Source organism: Glossina fuscipes, unplaced genomic scaffold, assembly GCF_014805625.2.
Source record: "Glossina fuscipes isolate IAEA_lab_2018 unplaced genomic scaffold, Yale_Gfus_2 231, whole genome shotgun sequence".
Classification (NCBI taxonomy): domain Eukaryota; kingdom Metazoa; phylum Arthropoda; class Insecta; order Diptera; family Glossinidae; genus Glossina; species Glossina fuscipes.
In genome coordinates, this window is record NW_023998574.1 from 163,697 (window position 1) to 181,159 (window position 17,463).

The following is a 17,463-nucleotide window of genomic DNA, read 5'->3' on the forward strand; positions in this document are numbered from 1 at the left end:
ACATATAATCCACATTTCTCATTTGCTTACTTAATTTAATCTCAACTTTTAAAAGAAAACTTGCTTTCGCTCTTTAATACTAATCGAAACCGCTGATATGAAAATGATGGTTCGTTGTAATTTTAACATCTCTACGTTTACGTAGACGTGTTTCAAGAAAACGTCAAATTTGCGGAAGAATAAATTGCCGATATGATCGATTATATCACTCAAAAATTGTTATTTGGAAAAAATATGTCGGCGACACATACGACAAAAGATATGTTTCATACCATACTTACGCCGTTTATGGATCCAACAATTATGGTTTCGTTAAGAACACAACAGGAATAAACTGGCGATAGGCGTTACGAATTGATAAAGGTCGTTGTAAATACTTTAATTTGTAGTTTCGGATGGTCCTATGGTAGAAAGCTTGGTGTCAGTTCAGTTTATAGTTACAACTCAAATAATAAAAATAACATTCGTACTTGGTTATTTTTTATGGACTTTTAACACGAACGAAAAGTCCGTAAAATGTCACCCATCTATTTTATATTAAAGATAAATAAAACAGTTGAAAGTTTATTCGAGTAGGTTACTTTTATTCACTATCTCCACGGTTTCTATGTGTAACAATTGTTTTTAAATTTTAAGTTATATATAAATTTAAAAAAGTACTCGTTAATAAAAATCAGTAAAGTAGTTTCAATTGCTTTTGTTTTTGTGCTTCTCATATTTTTTTATAAATAAATAAAATATCACCTAAAAAGTTCATTTTATTATGAAAATTAAAATATTGCGAAAAATATAAATAAATAAATTCTTTATTTTGTTTGGTGTAATTAATTATTTATAAAGATTATTTAAAAAATACGAATTATTAATGATTTCTGGCTATCGAACCCGAATTTAGATAGATTTCCTTTAATTTCCCTTTTTCCTCTTTAAGTCTGAGACTTTACATTAGGTAATTTATGTGCGCGGCTTAAAAAAAACTTACAATTAAAATTAAATTCATCGTTTTGTTTAATGTTAATAATGTTGAAAGATAACAAATATAAAAATATATAAAGATATTGGAGGGAAACGTTGTTGCTGCTATTGTTTGGGGCATATCTACATGGATGGAGGGAAACCTACACAAAATAGCGATATGTATATACGTAGAAAAAGGGCAAGAAAAATTTGAACACTTAACGGTTTCACTGGTTCATGATATTATGGCTAAAGCTTTCTATTCATGTATGGTATATAATAAATAAAATATATATCTATGTATGCATTTCAAAAATTGTTTTCGGTGTAAAATAATAGTTTGTGCTATTAAATTTCATAACAAATTTTTAATTATCTCGTATTGTTTGTGTAAACAAATACAACTCTGTGCTTGCTATCAATTTAAAAACGGCCTTTATAATTCAAATTTCTTGTGCCATTTTAAGAATGAACGCAGGGGTGGGTGGGGTTTAGTAACTTGTTCCGTTCTATTCAAATAAATGCTATTTAAAGATAGTTATAGAAAGCAAGAAGAAGACATAGAAAGTTACAACCAGTTTCATTTAGCTGTGTCCGACGGTGTGGATACAGGTGGGGCTGAAGCATTACCAAACAGTTCTTCATATGACGGAGCTAAAATAAAGTGAGGAGAAAAATTAGTAACTTATAGGAATTCAAAAAATGTAAAGCAGTTGACTTACGTAACTCTTGAGTACCATGAGATGATCGCGAACTCAGAAAAGATACAGCCGCAGCAGCTGCCGCTGCGTTCATGATGACTGTATCACTTGCAGCGGCGGCAGCTGCTTGCATAAGGGTACTATCATTCGCGGCAGCTGCCACAGCAGCCGCCACAGCTACCGCTTCACTCACTGCCGGACAATGCGTAAAATGTGTGTTTCCTCTGGTGGACCCCGATTCCCGTCGTGTTAATAAATTATGCCTTGGCGAATCACTTACAGCTGCGTATGGAGGACTGTTACTCCAATAACGTAGATAAGGAACATTTGAACTACGTAAACTGCCTCTAGTGGAAGTATTATTACACACTGACGAGGAATCGGAAGTGTAAGACAAAGCAGTTCCCCCTACAGCAGGGCTGAGGGTGGCAGCTGATGAATCGGTGGTTGTAGAATTCATAGAACTTGATTCACTACTTTCCCCTGGCTGCGAAGAATGTGTTGGTGAGCCTTCCAAATTTGGCTCGAACGGATTTCCAGCACCATTGCCAAGCGCGGGTCTGTAATCACCACTACCACCCGTTGAAGGACGGGAATGTCTCTCCCTGGACTCTCCTAGCTCATTTGAGTACAATTTAAAAGGCAAATTTAACACCAAATTCTTAAACAAACCACGCAGTACTGCTTCAACTCTTAGTTCATAACTTATTTTAATTGCATCTGATAGTTCATGGTCAGTAGGCTGAGCTGTCAGAGGTATGATCAACTCGTGAGCGAAAGAGCGCTCACTTTTCCTTTGCACTGCTCCAGTTTCTTTAGTAGCGATGGTTATAATTTCAGTTTTTTGTCGACGTACAGGCAAAAAGCTGTGATAGTTTATATACTGTAATATGCAAAAGCGTAATTTCTCAACATTTGTATTACTATTATTGATCACTGTCACACATATCCGCATTGTTTCGCCCCGTACAGCAAATTCCTCAGGCAAGAGGGCTAGCATTGTTATTGGGCGAGTACCAAACAAACTAATCGTTTTAGTGATTTGTTTTTCCAAAGGAGTAGGGTGCAGTCTATAACCCAAGGGAAGAGGCATATTCTTGATAACCATTAAAGGAATAACATGGCGTTCATCAAAAGCCCAAGGCCGTTGTATTATTATACACATCTTATGCTTAATAGCGCCATAATTACCTTTAAAAGCAGAAGGTAGATGCGTTGCCAAAGTGAATGAGAAATCAAAAACATGTTCGCCAGAATTTAGTTCTAAACCTTGTGGATCGAACGCGGGCAGACACATTTCATTGTAAGCAAAGATCTCTTTGCTCGTATAAAACAGGCTACGATTAGACTCATTCGAGTTTTTGCGTAAAATCTCCATCCATTTGCATTTAGCCTTTCCAGTGCTTTGTACTTTAATGGCTAAAATAAAGCAAAATACATATTAGATAAGGGTCAAAAAATTAAATACAATCGTCGAAAGATCCAAAAACGTTGCCATCATGTCTATTTTTTTATTTTTCAGATTATACAAAATTATATTTAAGTACAAAAAACATAAATTTAAATCTTAGTAAAAGAAAACCACGCGCAAAACCACTTTCAATAAAGCTGTTTACAAATACAGAAGGTAAAATTAACTTCGTCACTCACGTAACTCAACATACCATAAAAATAAAGGACAAATTGTTCCACCAAAAAATTTTTATTTCAATTCTATTGAAAAATTATTCATGTACGTTCGAAGCGAAAAAAAGAAGCGTAAGGATGAATAAAAGAATATTTCTGTTATAAAGGTAAACAGAATAATATATTTAAATGCCCACTACACGTGGATGAAATTTAAATTGGAAGTAGAACAAAGACAAACTTTTTCGGTATGTCGACACGGTAACGTTCATGTTACGTATATATTTCAAATCGTATTCGCAGAAACTAAAAAGGATATTTACGTAGTGCGCCCTTCTTTTAGGATTTTAAACTAATTTTGCTGATTTTCGCAATTAAATAAGAAGAATAACAAAGGATCTGCGGCCAAGTTTTTTTCTTAAAGAAAGTTTTCAATTTCTAATCGTCATTTTAACGAATGGGGAATGAATTATTGGCAGACAAATTACATCGACCTGGCCTCAATACTTATTAGTATGCTATGAACAAATTTAAGCAACATAATGTACTAGCACAAAAAAAATTTTTTTGAATGTTTAATTTGGGCGCAGGACAATATTTATTTAAATGTATTATATATTCGTTTATTGTTCTACATTCGTACATATATTTGTATATATTTATATCTATGTAGTTATAAATATATTTGTGTCTCATTTCCACGTTAAAGTGTGCACAACATCCAAATACTCTTTGCAGATGATTAACGGGTCACCTTTGCAAGCGGTTACATACATAACTCTGTCATTTATTATTACTTTACTGTGAACAAAAAATTAATAATACTTATAAACTACCCTGTTTTAGTTAAAACTTAGTTCACTGCGGATGATTAAAAATAAAAGGAAGAAGAATAGCTACAACTTAGTGGGTGAAGAATTGTTCGAAAAATCTATATTTTCAGAAAACTTAAAGGAATCTCCGAAAAAATTGATGGTGAATATTGTACGATATTAGCGTTAATTACAAATTTCTATTGATTTCAGTTAAAGAAATTAATGTAAGTATACGTCTTATTTTAAAAAAGGAAACAGAGACTCAGGGTAAGAATACGGAATATGGAGTCTTTTGAGTGAAATAGATAGATTTTAGAGGATTCCAGGTAAACATCTTGCATTTTTGTTGCAGAAAATGGATGTCGATTTGATTAAGAAGGCGTTATGTTTTCATGGTAAACCAATGCAAAAAATATGGGACGACGAAAGGGGAGCTGGTGATTTGCAGAAAATGGGTGTGCCCGAAGATGGAAATTATTCGATTTACATGGAAAGGCAAAAATATTTTACATTTCAGGATCGTGCTAAACGTTTAAAATTGCATCAATTTTTGGCCCGTAAAGCCCCGGATTTGTATGATAATGATTTACTAAAAATGTATTTACTAAGAGGGTCCGCTTTAACGACGGAGGAAAGAGAAAAAGGTAAGCACATATTTTATGAGAAATAGGATCCGAGCCTCTTAAAAGTGTTTAACGGTCTTCAAACTATTTCGTTCTGTGATTATGTTTTAAGTAAAATCAAAGTGCTTTCCTTCTTTCCTTAAGAAACAAAGTGCTATTTAACCCTATGCTTTTTTTTTATTCTAAGCCTGTTATAACAGAGTATGTATGATATAAACTTTTCCTTTGATTTTCTTTTGCTTTGTATATTTTTTATTATTTAATTTTAATTTTAGCAAAATTTTTCGTGGCGCGAGTACCCTCCTATGAAATTGTTATGCCCCATAAGCAAGACAAAACGAAAATATTACGACGCGTCTTAGAGTCATTACAACCCGGCGATATTATATACGCAATAGTGATACGTTCGAAAAGCTCCATATCTTCAGCACCCATTGTAGTTAAACCTCTATGCACTGGTGAGCCTTGCGTTCATATATTGAGAGATTCCAATATAAAGGTCAGAATTTAGTACTTCGTAGAATGTTTATTAGGTTTACTTTACTTTGTTCTAAAAATTCAGGCAATTATCCCAAACCAATTGGTTGGTACTTTGCCGTTAGATAAATTAGGTAAACCTCGTTCCATTTCTACTAATGATTACCTTTGCTGCGAAATGGTGGAATTCTCCATAGATGCTGATCGTATGACTTTAAGTTTGGAACACACCATTGGCAAACACAAAAATGCTAAATTAGGCATAATAAGCCAGGACGAGTTGCCCTTAATTTATCGGTACGTAATCGACAAAAGCAGAGCAAATCTTGTCAATAATTTGTTGTACATCGTAGCAAAACCGTCGATAATACCTTAGATAAATATGAAGAATGTATTCGAAAAGCCAAGGAATTTGAAAATCCTAATTGCAAAATTCTGTATATAATGAATGGTTTAGTTATCAATGACACTTTCTCTGTGATGAGGTCTTTAAAATGCGAATTTCCCCGCCCAGAATATGCGAAAGAACTAAGACAAATCCAAGCCAGTAAATGGGCTTTTAGGTAATCATTAATTTAGCTTATTAAAAAAAAAATTCGAAATAATATAGTTAACTCCTACAGATCTGTAGCCGAAGGCATCGAATACTTTAAAATTGGCCAGCATGTGGAAGCGTTCCAATGTCTCAATCGAGCTTTAAACATAGATCCACGCAACGTCGAGGGTTTGGTGGCTAGAGGCGCCTTATACGCTAACAAAGGTTCGTTTCTAAAAGCCGTAGAGGATTTCGAGAAGGCTTTAAAATTAAACGCTTACCATGTAAACGCACGCAAATATATGGGTGAAACATTGGTGGCTTTGGCCCGGAGTTACGAGGAAGATAACCGTATACAAGATGCTGCTAAAGCTTATCGCGACTGTTTAAATATTATACCCAATCACGAACAGGCTCGCCTATCGCTAGAAGTTATACAGCAAAGGACCGGAGCTTCAATAGAACCATTATCAATTCCCGTCTATGACAGTTCTCATAATGTTTCAGGTGCATACATTTTAAACGAGAATTGATTAAAAATTTTTTATTATTTTACAGAGTCCTTAAAATTTGAGATCGTAAGACTTACAATATATTAAATAGAATTGTAATAAATATTTTACTTATTGCCTTTCAGAAAGTGAAAAACTTGCGCAAAAACAAAGAGCTAGTCCGCCTTCATTGTCAAGTAATGAATCAAACGCCACCGAATCCAGCTCAGCCTCAGGATCTGACAGTTCCGGTAAGTTCCAAACAAAAAAAAAAATTTATGTTGCAAACATTTGCTTCAGTAAACATTCTATGTAGATATCCCACATACTTCAACATCAAAAAAGGATAGATCTTTATCGCCGCTTAGCAAGAAAATGGTTTTGCACAGTGCCTCTTTGGAGAATAGCAATAAACAACCAAAATTCAATCAACCGTTCTACATGACTCAAACCGTTAGCTCTACCGTTATACCCAACGAGTTCAAGGTGTTTAAAGAAAGAAGTTCGTCTTGCACGCAAAATACTAATATATACTTTATTGATTGCAGCTGGATGAAGATGATACTGAGACCCGTGTGCGCAAACTTTTACACGAAGCTTCCAAGCATAAAAAAGAAAAGAAAAAATCAAAAAAGAAAAAAAGTAAGAAATCAAAAAAAAGCTCGAGCAAAAACAAAGAATCATCAAATATTTTGGATAAAATTAACCTCGAGGAAGCTTACAAGTGAGTAAATCGGAAAATATTAAGGAACGTTAAAAGTTTTTTATGGCTCCCTTTAGATTTTTAGGCAGCGGCTTACATTTAGAAAGTAAACTTAATGAAAATCTTAAACTTTATGAACAAACCATAGCTGAAATCAAGAAAAGACAAGAACTTTTGGAACAAGCCCAGCAAATAACTAACAACGCAGCAGCAATTCCTACTATTGCTGCTGATACAGCGGTGAAGAAACGTGAAAAGTCTGAAACACCGCCGCCAAGGGCACCATCTATGCGCATATGCAGCAATGACGTGACTCCATCGTCTGCAAAATCAACGACCTCAACATCGAGTTTTAAAATCATGGGGTTTGGCAAAACACAAGTACCACCGCCACCGCCATCTATTAAGCCGGAACCGGCCAAATTTTCTTTTCAGATCAAAAAACCAGTTAAGGTCGACAAGTTTGGTTTGGTGCGTTTGGCTACACCAGCTTTGCCTAAAAGTCCCACGCTATCGCCTGAACGGAGTTCACGTTCGCGTCATCGCAGTCGTAGTGGTGGACGGCGAAAATCGCGTTCACATTCACCGTCGTCGCGAGAACGACGCAGTTCAAGATACCGACGGCCACGCTCTACAACGCGTTCCCGTTCATTTTCTCCCTATAACAAACACCGTTACAGGTCAAGCCGAAGGCGTATTTCGCGTTCCTTTTCGCGTTCGCGTTCACACTCGCGTCCACAAACTAAGTCTGTAAGACGCCGCGGTGGCGACTATCGGCGTTCTCCCTCACCATTTGTACCCAGGGGGACCCCATCTCCGCGCAGCCGCCACAGACGTTCACCATCGACGCGTCGCTCCCATAGATATCGAAGACATATTTCACGTAGTCCTTCACATAACCATTTGCAACCCGCACGCCACACCAATCGCACTTGGCAACGTCCAGGGTACAATCCACTTAAGTCGTCATCATCATTCACATCAAATTCCAGTAGTAACAAGAATTCATCGAACAAATCATCAAGTGAACTTTGGTCTCATGATAAATTTGAGGACAAAAATGATGGGCCATCCATTGAGGAAATCGATGAAATTATCAATCGCGCACAAAAAGAACGTAAGGAAGAAATTATTAAACGTGATAAAAATATACTCAAAAAATCGAGCACTGGTAACTTTTGAAAAAAATTAAAGCAAAATAAATACAAACGACTGTCAGTTATTAATAAATACATTTGAATAAAATTTCTGCGTTTAAATTTTAATTAGTTCCACAACGTTTTTTTGGTACGGATTCTTGCGAATTGTATATAACGTAAAAAACATATTTAGATAGATGGTGTAGTTTTACGACAGGAAATCATTCGATTGCTCATTTTTCTGCAAAATCAAATTAATTTATTTGACCGAAGAATTTATCCGCGAGAAGAAGCATTGGGTTTAAATTACCGCAGTTATATTATCAGTACCTAAGTAGGCTTTGAGTAATATTGTTCATTAGATTGTGAGTATTTAAAAGAAGGGAAATTTTGCGTCATTTAGCCATCAGTTTATATACAATACTTGAATTCAAAAACAGAGAATTAATATCCATCGACCGTACATCATATCAAATATCTTTCTTTTGTGCAATCTGGTAACGCTTCGCAGAAAATTCTATAACTTAAAGGCATATGCACATAATTTCGCCACATTTATATTTGCTTGGGTTGATATGATTCGTTATTTAACTTGAAAGGAAAATTGTTCTTGTTTATTTATTTTATTTATTTATTTGCATAAAACAGCCAAGAAGCAATAATATAAATAAGTAATGTTCAGCATGGAGAGCGATGTAGCAAATGTTATAAATTGATGTTAAACTGTCTAACTATTTGATTTAATTTAACGTAGAACATAACAAACGATATGTTACCTACAACAAATTTGGCAAAGATCGGATTTAATAATAAAGTTTGTCTGATCACCAATAATTTGGATATGAAATGGAAATAGAATTTGGAAAATAGTTAATTGATAAAACACAATACCGACCGTTCAATAATGCGATGAACAAATGGGTGTGAAAACTTTCAAAGGCACAAGATTATCAAGAATAGTGACGAAATAGATTTCATTAAAAAAAATTTCGTAAAACTAATGTAACGGATCATGTTAAAGAAAAGCGTATCACTGAAACTTATTCTAGTCTACATTCCAACAAATTGGAAAAAGACGTCGAGTACTAGCAATGAAAACTTGGGTCTTTTTTTTCGAGAGGTAGAGTAAATGATTAGTTTAGTTATTGAAATCAAATATTTTACTGATATATTATGTCCTTCAGCTACATTCACGATGTCGATAAAATTAGACGTTTCGAAAACGAGTCTTCGAAAATTGGAAGTGTTCCGGCATTCATAATGCACAAGTTTAATCATAAGATTATATCCATGATTGCAAATGTGGAGGAGTAAATTTCCTAAGGAACTGTTATTACTACTATCTTAATTTTTTAGACCAATGAAATAAATTCTTAAGCCAAAATAACATTAGCAGGGAATAACCATAATTATTGTTACTTTACATAATGAAATTTTTTTATTTTTTACATATTTATTGTAACTGTAAATATATTTATGATGAGATAAATTTATGAAAACAATGCATTCTGTAGTTAGAACAAAAACTTTGAGGTTTCAAAATGACTTTTTATTTTCCTTTCCTAGAAAAAAATTAGAATTTATTTCATTTGAGCATTGAAATGTACAGAAAAATTATTCGTGCTTCTCTTCTGGGTCCCCCAGGTTCTGGGAAGAGTACCGTAGCTAAGCGCATACTTGAGGAATTCGATCTTGTGCACATTTCTCCAGGTGATCTGTTACGCGCGAATATTGAGAAGAATACTGATTTGGGTAAACAGGCGGAAGCTTACGTAAACCAAGGCAAATTAGTCCCGGACAATATAATCATTGAATTCATTGCGGGTCATCTCAGAGACCTGACTTGTACTTCTTTCTTGTTAGACGGTTTTCCGCGTAACATCACACAAGCTAAACGTTTATCTGAAGTGCAGAAACTGAATGCTGTTATATATCTAAATATACCGCATGCAGAACTTATCCGACGTATTGAAGGACGTTTTGTACATACAAAGTCTGGCAGAGTTTATAATACTTACTTCAATAAACCTAAAGTACCTGGTAAAGATGACATAACAGGGGAGGATTTAATAAAACGTGAAGATGATAAACCCGAAGTATTTGCGGAACGTTTAAAAACTTATGAGCAAACGGTAAAACCTATATTAGAATACTATGAAAAGGAATTTCCCGGTATATTAAAATCAGTTGATGACACAACTAGCGACGAAATAGTGTGCAAAATCCAGAAATTACTTGCAGATCTCCAAAAGTCTGAATGAAGGCCCTAGAGAATTTAGAATTTTAATTATATTTGAACGCCTGTCCAAATTTTCATTTTTCAGCTTATGTACATAATTATGTTTTCCTCGTCATACCGGTAAACCTGCTACTAACTTAAATTCTTACTTTGGTATAGAAGTTAGTTTATTTCACGAACAATGCAATGTTTAGTGAGGAATCGGGAAGTAGACATTGATTAAGCTGGCCAGTAAGAACAGTAGCGATAAAACAATCGATGAAGATGAAGCAAAAAATTTGCTTGCTTTCTTTTCGCGTTTGCGAATTAAAAAATATTTATCAATTTTCAAATTTTCAAAAACAATAAATGTATTGCTCAATGGAACAACAATGAATTATTTTTTTATCTAATAAAAACAATATTTTATCCGCTTCCTGTAAACTTCTCCCCGTTTGATTCGTTCACACGTCATTGACTGATTTTAAAAATAAATTAACTGCTATTGCTAATCCGAAGATTTGCCTTAATTGTGGCTGGTAAAAAATTTCGTATGTTGGGAGTGTTAACAAAGAAAGTTCTTGAAGATGTTAAATATCTTTGGTCAAGAAGAATTGGATCTATCGCACATTCGGAATCGACAAATTAAACTTTGTCGTCTTAAAAAGTCAGAATATGAATAACCTTATGAAAAAAGACCAAATTTCTGATATTTAAGAAAGTCGTTAAAGTCGGAATACAATTTTTTGAGGAACAGAGTGAAATCTTATTGTTACGAAAATGCTATAGACGATGATTTGAATTTTCATGAATATAAGTCAATTTTCTATAAAAGAAACTTCTAAAAAAGGGGAAAACAAAGCATACTTTTATAGCACGTTATCTGCGTCATGCAGCTGGTGATTATAGGAAAGACTAACAACAATTTGCAGAAATTTAGCGAAGAAGCGGTTTAACGGGTTGACGAATGTCGCGGTGAATTTAGGTTATGTTAGTTTATTTTGTAAAGGGTATATAAGCAGAATATTTGTGGAAGAGAAAAGTCGTGAGTCGAAGGCAAGTGAGCCGAAAGTTAGTCGAGAGAGTCGAGCCAAGAGAGTTAAATTGCAATATGCGAACGAAGAAGGCCAGGACGAGAACAGAAGTTCCTGTAAACAAATGGTAAATAGTTCTCCCAAGAATTGTAAATAAAAGCTGTACTACCCTAAAGATCACAATTCAGCAGTAGGACCCTAATCTCAAAGGTGTTGTATGAATAACGTAAAATCGTGAAAGAGAGGAACTTATTACTGGAAACACGTTATGTCAATGAGATGTATACTTCTTAATAATACCAAGCAATGAAATGAGCTCTAAATGCAAAGTGTGGGAATTTCGTTTTATCATGAAACTTGACAATTTCATACACATCTATGATTTTTGACCTTTAATTCTTGCCAATGTTGGAATATTTTAGTCATATTTGGCGGTCATCAAAGACCGCCCTTTAATTTTTTTTTTTGTGAATGATCCTTTTCTATTTACTCAGTATTCTCTTGGTAACTCATATACATAGTGCTTAGTTAATGAATGTCAACGGTTTTAAGGAAGTGTAAGAAGTTATCAATTTGTGGGTTAATATATTGTCTACATATTTCAGCAAGTATTTAATTGTAAAGATTTAAGTATTGCTTACGAAAGAATTTAACAAAGAAGAATTAAGGAATTTAACAAAGTACTTCGCAGAAACGCATCCATGTTTGGCCGTAACAAATTTCTCAAACTTGTTATGACCAGGTACATATGATTATTGGAGCCTACCCAATGATTCGTTAAGTAAAATAAGAAATTCATGCTCGCAGTCTTTAATTCTTGTAGCCAGTTCTCTTTCCAATGACTTGCGGGGAAGTTTCGGTTATGTTTGCTTAATTATGTATTTCGCACTCCTTGTCCATTTACTAGTAATATGTAATTTTGATTATCCTGCAATAAAATTTGACCTGTTGTGCATTATAACCTTTATACTTAGCTGAAAATATTTCTATAGCTATGGAAATTACGTTGAAATTTGGAGAACTGCTTAATAATTAAAATGTTATTATTTAGATTTTATTGCTATGGTGATTAATCACACGTAATAATATATAACAACAATAAAAACGATAAAGCTTTTAATCAAATTTTTGAAAATGAAAGCAAATAACTTTCGCTAAAACAAATTGCAGAAACAATGTGTGCTATATATGAATTTTAGTACCAGACCAGGCACAGATGTAGAGTTTTCGTTGAAAACAATGGAAAGTCGCACTGCGTAATCGTAAGTTTACTGTGCAAAATTCTCAAACTTAATGACTGTTTTTAATACAAGGAACACAGTAAATTTACTGAATTATATTTTTTATTTTTTTATGATTATATGCTGCACGGTAGCAAAATGAAAAACATAATTGAGTCTTCACATACAAATGCCCAGTTAATGGGCTCGTTCGGTTTCTGAACAGATCGAGTCTACAGAGGGAATCAAGAAATAGATTTTTTTTCTGGTTGTTGCTCTCACTGGTACGAGGCGAATACATTTGAAACACACAATGGAAATTAATTCAATAACTTGAGATATTTTTCCAATTGCGATAGTAAACAATAATAAGAGTAAAGAAAAACTAAAGAGAAAAGTACGCCAAGAGTACATTCGAAAAGTGTTAATGCAGCACAAAACAGCTGTTATCGTTCACAATAGTGCTTGTTAAATTAATATAAAAATTGAAAAATAGAGAACAAGAGGGAATGAAAGAGAAATACTTCCCACCCAACATGTAGTTGTATTATTTGCGGCAGCACAACAAAAGAGCTTAATCCAAAACAATTCCGTGCAATCATAAAAAATTTCAAAAATTTTTGCAAATCGCAACAGTACGTTTCGACGTTAGATAGTGTGTGCCATATATAGATTTAAAAATTTGCCAATAAAGACAAGATACATCTTTGCCTATCATTAAACCTATTGAACCGGCTACGCAAACAAATGATTCGTCATTGCTGTTATAATTTTAAATAAATTTCATTTCAGAGCAAAATTTTATTAAATGAAGAATGAATATTTCTTTGCCTACCTTGGACTTTGAGCTTACACTTTAAGCGAGTTGTCAGTAAAAACATTTCCCAAGAGGAGGGCTTACGAAAAAATACGCAATATTGTTAGCGGCGGAGAACTTTTAAAATATTAACAAGTGTGTTTACTTTAGATGTAAAAATTTAAAGTTAAATTTCTTATTTATTTACAGTTTTCTGGAATTTTCAATGTTCAAAAAAGCTGTACGAGCTGTTATTTTAGGTCCACCAGCCTCCGGAAAAGGTACTATATCTAAGCGCATAGTTGAGAAATTCGACTTTGTGCACATATCTCCTGGTGATATATTACGTTCGAATATTGAAAAACAAACCAAACTGGGTAAAAAAGCAGAAACATATGTAAATCAAGGCAAATTGGTACCCAATGAATTAATCATTAAATGTATGACGGATCATCTTAAAGAAGTGAAAAATAAATCTTTCTTATTAGATGGTTTTCCTCGCAATGTGACACAAGCGAAAAGCTTATCTACAATACAGAAGATAAATGCTGTCATAAATCTAAACGTACCGCATGAAGTAATTATAGAACGTATCGAGGGACGGTGGATACACTTAAAATCTGGTCGTGTATATAATACCGGATTTAATAAACCTAAGATTCTTGGTAAAGATGACATTACTGGTGACGACCTGGTAAAACGTAATGATGATAAAGTTGATATCCTCGCTGAACGTTTAAAAATTTATGACGCAATGATTATGCCTGTGCTGGAATATTATCAACAATCTCCTGGCTTAATAACAACATTTAAGGGCAGCACAACAAACGAAATATGGCCGAAAGTGGAAAAATTTATCATAGATTTACAAAACTCATTAGCAGAGGGTGAAAAAATTTAGAAGGACATTCCATTCAGGTAGCCTCTTGTATGATTTAATTTTACACTACGAGAAACCATGATGTGCAAAGCAACCTATTAACGCCAAACTATTGCGTTAGTAACCAGATATCCTTTCCGCGAAATCTTTTTCGGTAGCCTATTTTTCCGTAGTTCATTTCACTTTCCACAGGCGTATGTCAAAATCTTCTCCTTGCGTAGATTAGACAAAATTAACTGTTGCATTTATCTGCTTGTCTTCTCGATTACATTTTAATTTTAAATTAATTTAGTTTTCTTAACAGAAAAATCCTCAATCATGATTTCATGTACGGGACGTTACCTGCCAATAACAACGTTTAAACATTGTTTTAAAAACAATGCAAGTTATATTAATCTACATATGTAAGTAAAAATGTTTGCAAACGCAAAACCAGATTGTTTAATATCTACTAAAAGAATGGTTTCTTTTTGTTTACTAAATTTTTAAAGAATAAATTTATGTTATATTACGAAAAGTAATAACTTAAAATTTGATTAATAACTAAAACGATTATTTAGGTTCACATAAATAATAATAAAGCTTATCAGATTATTGTAATTGTGTGAAAGTGATAGTAAATAACTTTCAAAAATAACAAAGATTACTATGTCCTTATGTTATCCTGAAATTCACTTGTAAACCTACTCTACATTATTAACAAAACATATACTAAAACAAATTTGCTGCGAAATTCTTTTTTGGTACAACGAAGATCCTTAAACATGACTAGCAAAGCTTCTTTTAATTGCTTCTAAAGAAACTATCAGCTAAAGGCCTGACGTAATTGGGAATTTCATGCAATTGTCGGTTTGAAAATAATATCTTGAAATGTGAAACGACGTTTCGGGAATGTTGCAGAAGAAAGAAGGTGTTGTAATTAATCAGCTGGACTTTCTCTTTCCCTCCCCCTCTATTTATTATTAACAGAAATGTGGTTACCACAACATTTCATAAAGCAAAAAAACAAAACGCAAATTTAATTAAAAATGGAGAGCATTTAGGCGATTAACTTTACCGTTTTTGTATTTTAAAACATTTCGCAGAAAGAAAAATATGAAGCGAACAACGAACAATAGGTTTGATACCCATAACATGTGACAATAAACATATTCTCCTACGATCAATTCTTCAAACGTTAAAGAAATATCTCCGTGATTTGCTTGCGAGAGTCACAAAAAAAGGCCTTAACGTTTGATCGTTTCTAATGTAAAGCTTATTATTTCTTTATATTTGACTAAATAAAAATATTCTCACAGCAGAGTACACATCCAAATGAGAATAAATCTAACAACTTGCCTAAATTCTCCAAATATTTTTGGTAACTTCTGTTGGCAGCTCTATTCTTCTCCTTTACAATTCGGAGAATAAATTGCAATAATTAAACAAAGCATTCTTTATTGGCACGAAAAGCATCTTTGTATAAACAATCGTTCAATAAAACACAAAAAAACATATGAATGAAGAGGCAGTGAACGACACCCCTCGTATATCTTAAATAACAACAAAATTAGTGCAAAAGTCAACGAGGGGGTTAGCTCATTGTAAATAAACGTAAAATGATGTAAGTCACTAACGGGAAGAGTAGAAATTTTTTCAATTGTTTTATTTCTTTATTGGCTATATCTAATTTGGACAAACTTTCGGCAAACAATTATGTCAAACACTTACCACGTATTTTAGTGCGTTTGGTTAAATTTAAGCATATTTCTCCTTTAACAGTTTGTCCGGCGTAATATATTTTATCTGGTCTATCAAGTGTTATACGTAAACGTTCGCTTTCCATTGCTGTTATTTTTTGGGAAATTCTTGGATATTCCTTTAGAACGTTCGCACTTTCACTGACAGGTTGATATACCTCTTCACTTCGTTTTTCTTTTAACTTTTTTTTCTGCACTAATTCATCCAAAAATAAATTGATTTTGTTGTAGTTTTGCCGTTTTCTTTTTTTACGTCCAAATTTTCTTGACCGAAGATGTATTTTTGGTCTTTCTTATAACTTAGTTTGAATTTTGAAGAGCTTGCCGAAATTACTGAAATAGCCGTTTAGTCAGCGTTTCACGTTTTACAACATTCTTATTATATTCTTTATAGGTAAATATAATTGAAATAATTTACTAACCACTATTACTATTGTGCTTCGATATCACTGCAAAGATCCTACTGCACCTTCTGTAATTTATGATTTTTGTTCACAAAAAGAAGAAAAAGAAGGCCTGGGACTAATTCACAATAAAATTAATTGTAATAAAACATAAACTAGAGAATGAGAGTAAAAGTCAAAGAATGTTGCCAGAAGTTGCTGTTAAGATAATTAGGCTACACGATTAGAAATATAAAGACAAAATCGTTTATGTTTACTTTTCATTTCCTTCAAATTAAACCAAGCAAGAATCCATATTACTGCATAAACTCTTATGATATTATCCTCTCCAAGCTTGAATGGGAAAAAACTATCTCAAAAACTTATTCACAGTAGGTAACTGCTCTACCCTTTCGCCCCGACTGTTGCGTTTCGCTGACATTGCTCAATTCACTGCCCCGTTGCAACATCGTCGCTTGTTTTTTTTTTTTTTTTTAATACAATTGTTGAGCTCGCACTGTTGTACATTCGGAACTGTTTGCTATATCGACGTGAAAAACATCGCTAGAATTTATCGCATGGTCTAAGAAAGATATTTTGTCAATTACTCCATCCATTTTATACAGCACTACTTTATCTATATATTGCTTACGTACGTTTAATGCGTAACGTTTGTCCACGTCGCCAGTGTGGTTTTTTTGCAATTTAAATCTATAATATTTAGTATAATGAAACATTGTAGAAAATTTCGCAACCACATCAGATATTATTGCCAACTTTCTTACTAATTGACTATCAAAGAAATATTCAAATCAATTTTCATTAATCTAATTCTTAATTATAACTAAAAATTCCTATATCCGAGACATTTTCGCTCATTTTCATCGCAGACGTCGCCTATAAACATTTACATTTATTTATGATTCTACGTTGCTATACATGGGGAGATGAATTTATATTTTTGATACATTTATATAAAAAAGATTATATATTATATTTCAAGCAAAGGACTTGTATGAATATATATGGAAAGAGAATATTCCTTTTATTTTTGAAAATAGGGTAAAATCGAATGCCACGCCTATAAAAATTGTATAAAACTATTCAAGAGACGTACAAGGGGAGA

General features: G+C 33.4%; 4 protein-coding genes across 7 annotated transcripts; 3 read left to right on the forward strand and 1 right to left on the reverse strand.

Moving 5' to 3' along the window:
- Positions 1–788: 788 nt before the first annotated feature.
- Positions 789–16,417, reverse strand: LOC119642590 (arrestin domain-containing protein 3). 2 transcript variants are annotated; one of them, XM_038041783.1, is made up of 4 exons: positions 16,377–16,391; positions 15,926–16,287; positions 1,680–3,077; positions 789–1,611 (listed from the first exon to the last, which is right to left on the reverse strand). In XM_038041783.1, exons 2-4 carry the CDS (start codon positions 16,038–16,040, stop codon positions 1,538–1,540), a joined length of 1,587 nt encoding a protein of 528 aa, XP_037897711.1. In that variant the 5' UTR covers positions 16,041–16,287; positions 16,377–16,391; the 3' UTR covers positions 789–1,537. The 2 variants fall into 2 exon arrangements, with proteins under 2 accessions (XP_037897711.1, XP_037897710.1); XM_038041782.1 differs by having other exon boundaries at positions 15,926–16,417.
- On the forward strand, positions 4,201–8,131 carry LOC119642589 (tetratricopeptide repeat protein 14 homolog). Of its 3 annotated transcripts, none has more exons than XM_038041779.1 (10): positions 4,201–4,323; positions 4,452–4,743; positions 4,998–5,221; positions 5,285–5,496; positions 5,553–5,762; positions 5,823–6,241; positions 6,372–6,476; positions 6,542–6,711; positions 6,774–6,949; positions 7,006–8,131. In XM_038041779.1, the coding sequence occupies exons 2-10, from the start codon at positions 4,455–4,457 to the stop codon at positions 8,108–8,110; spliced, it is 2,910 nt and encodes a 969-aa protein (XP_037897707.1). In that variant the 5' UTR covers positions 4,201–4,323; positions 4,452–4,454; the 3' UTR covers positions 8,111–8,131. The 3 variants fall into 3 exon arrangements, with proteins under 3 accessions (XP_037897707.1, XP_037897708.1, XP_037897709.1); XM_038041780.1 differs by lacking the exon at positions 4,201–4,323 and adding an exon at positions 4,351–4,366; XM_038041781.1 differs by lacking the exon at positions 4,201–4,323 and having other exon boundaries at positions 7,006–7,293; positions 7,364–7,769.
- Positions 9,555–10,373, forward strand: LOC119642592 (GTP:AMP phosphotransferase AK3, mitochondrial-like). Its single transcript, XM_038041785.1, has one exon. The coding sequence runs from the start codon at positions 9,669–9,671 to the stop codon at positions 10,326–10,328; it is 660 nt and encodes a 219-aa protein (XP_037897713.1). The 5' UTR covers positions 9,555–9,668; the 3' UTR covers positions 10,329–10,373.
- Positions 13,167–14,964, forward strand: LOC119642591 (GTP:AMP phosphotransferase AK3, mitochondrial-like). Its single transcript, XM_038041784.1, has 2 exons — positions 13,167–13,491; positions 13,546–14,964. Exon 2 carries the CDS (start codon positions 13,562–13,564, stop codon positions 14,234–14,236), a length of 675 nt encoding a protein of 224 aa, XP_037897712.1. The 5' UTR covers positions 13,167–13,491; positions 13,546–13,561; the 3' UTR covers positions 14,237–14,964.
- Positions 16,418–17,463: the final 1,046 nt, after the last annotated feature.

What these genes read in the sequence shown, in the direction of transcription:
- LOC119642592 (XM_038041785.1), top strand. Translation starts at nt 9,669, where the DNA reads ATGTACAGAAAAATTATTCGTGCTTCTCTTCTGGGTCCCCCAGGTTCT.
- LOC119642590 (XM_038041782.1), bottom strand. Translation starts at nt 16,040, where the DNA reads ATGGAAAGCGAACGTTTACGTATAACACTTGATAGACCAGATAAAATA. An exon ending in CAAACGCACTAAAATACGTG is followed by an intron (nt 3,078 to 15,925) that starts GTAAGTGTTTGA and finishes GCTTTATTTTAG; the next exon opens with CCATTAAAGTACAAAGCACT. An exon ending in TCATGGTACTCAAGAGTTAC is followed by an intron (nt 1,612 to 1,679) that starts GTAAGTCAACTG and finishes ACTTTATTTTAG; the next exon opens with CTCCGTCATATGAAGAACTG.
- LOC119642589 (XM_038041779.1), top strand. Translation starts at nt 4,455, where the DNA reads ATGGATGTCGATTTGATTAAGAAGGCGTTATGTTTTCATGGTAAACCA. An exon ending in GAGTTGCCCTTAATTTATCG is followed by an intron (nt 5,497 to 5,552) that starts GTACGTAATCGA and finishes TGTACATCGTAG; the next exon opens with CAAAACCGTCGATAATACCT. An exon ending in GCCAGTAAATGGGCTTTTAG is followed by an intron (nt 5,763 to 5,822) that starts GTAATCATTAAT and finishes TAACTCCTACAG; the next exon opens with ATCTGTAGCCGAAGGCATCG.
- LOC119642591 (XM_038041784.1), top strand. Translation starts at nt 13,562, where the DNA reads ATGTTCAAAAAAGCTGTACGAGCTGTTATTTTAGGTCCACCAGCCTCC.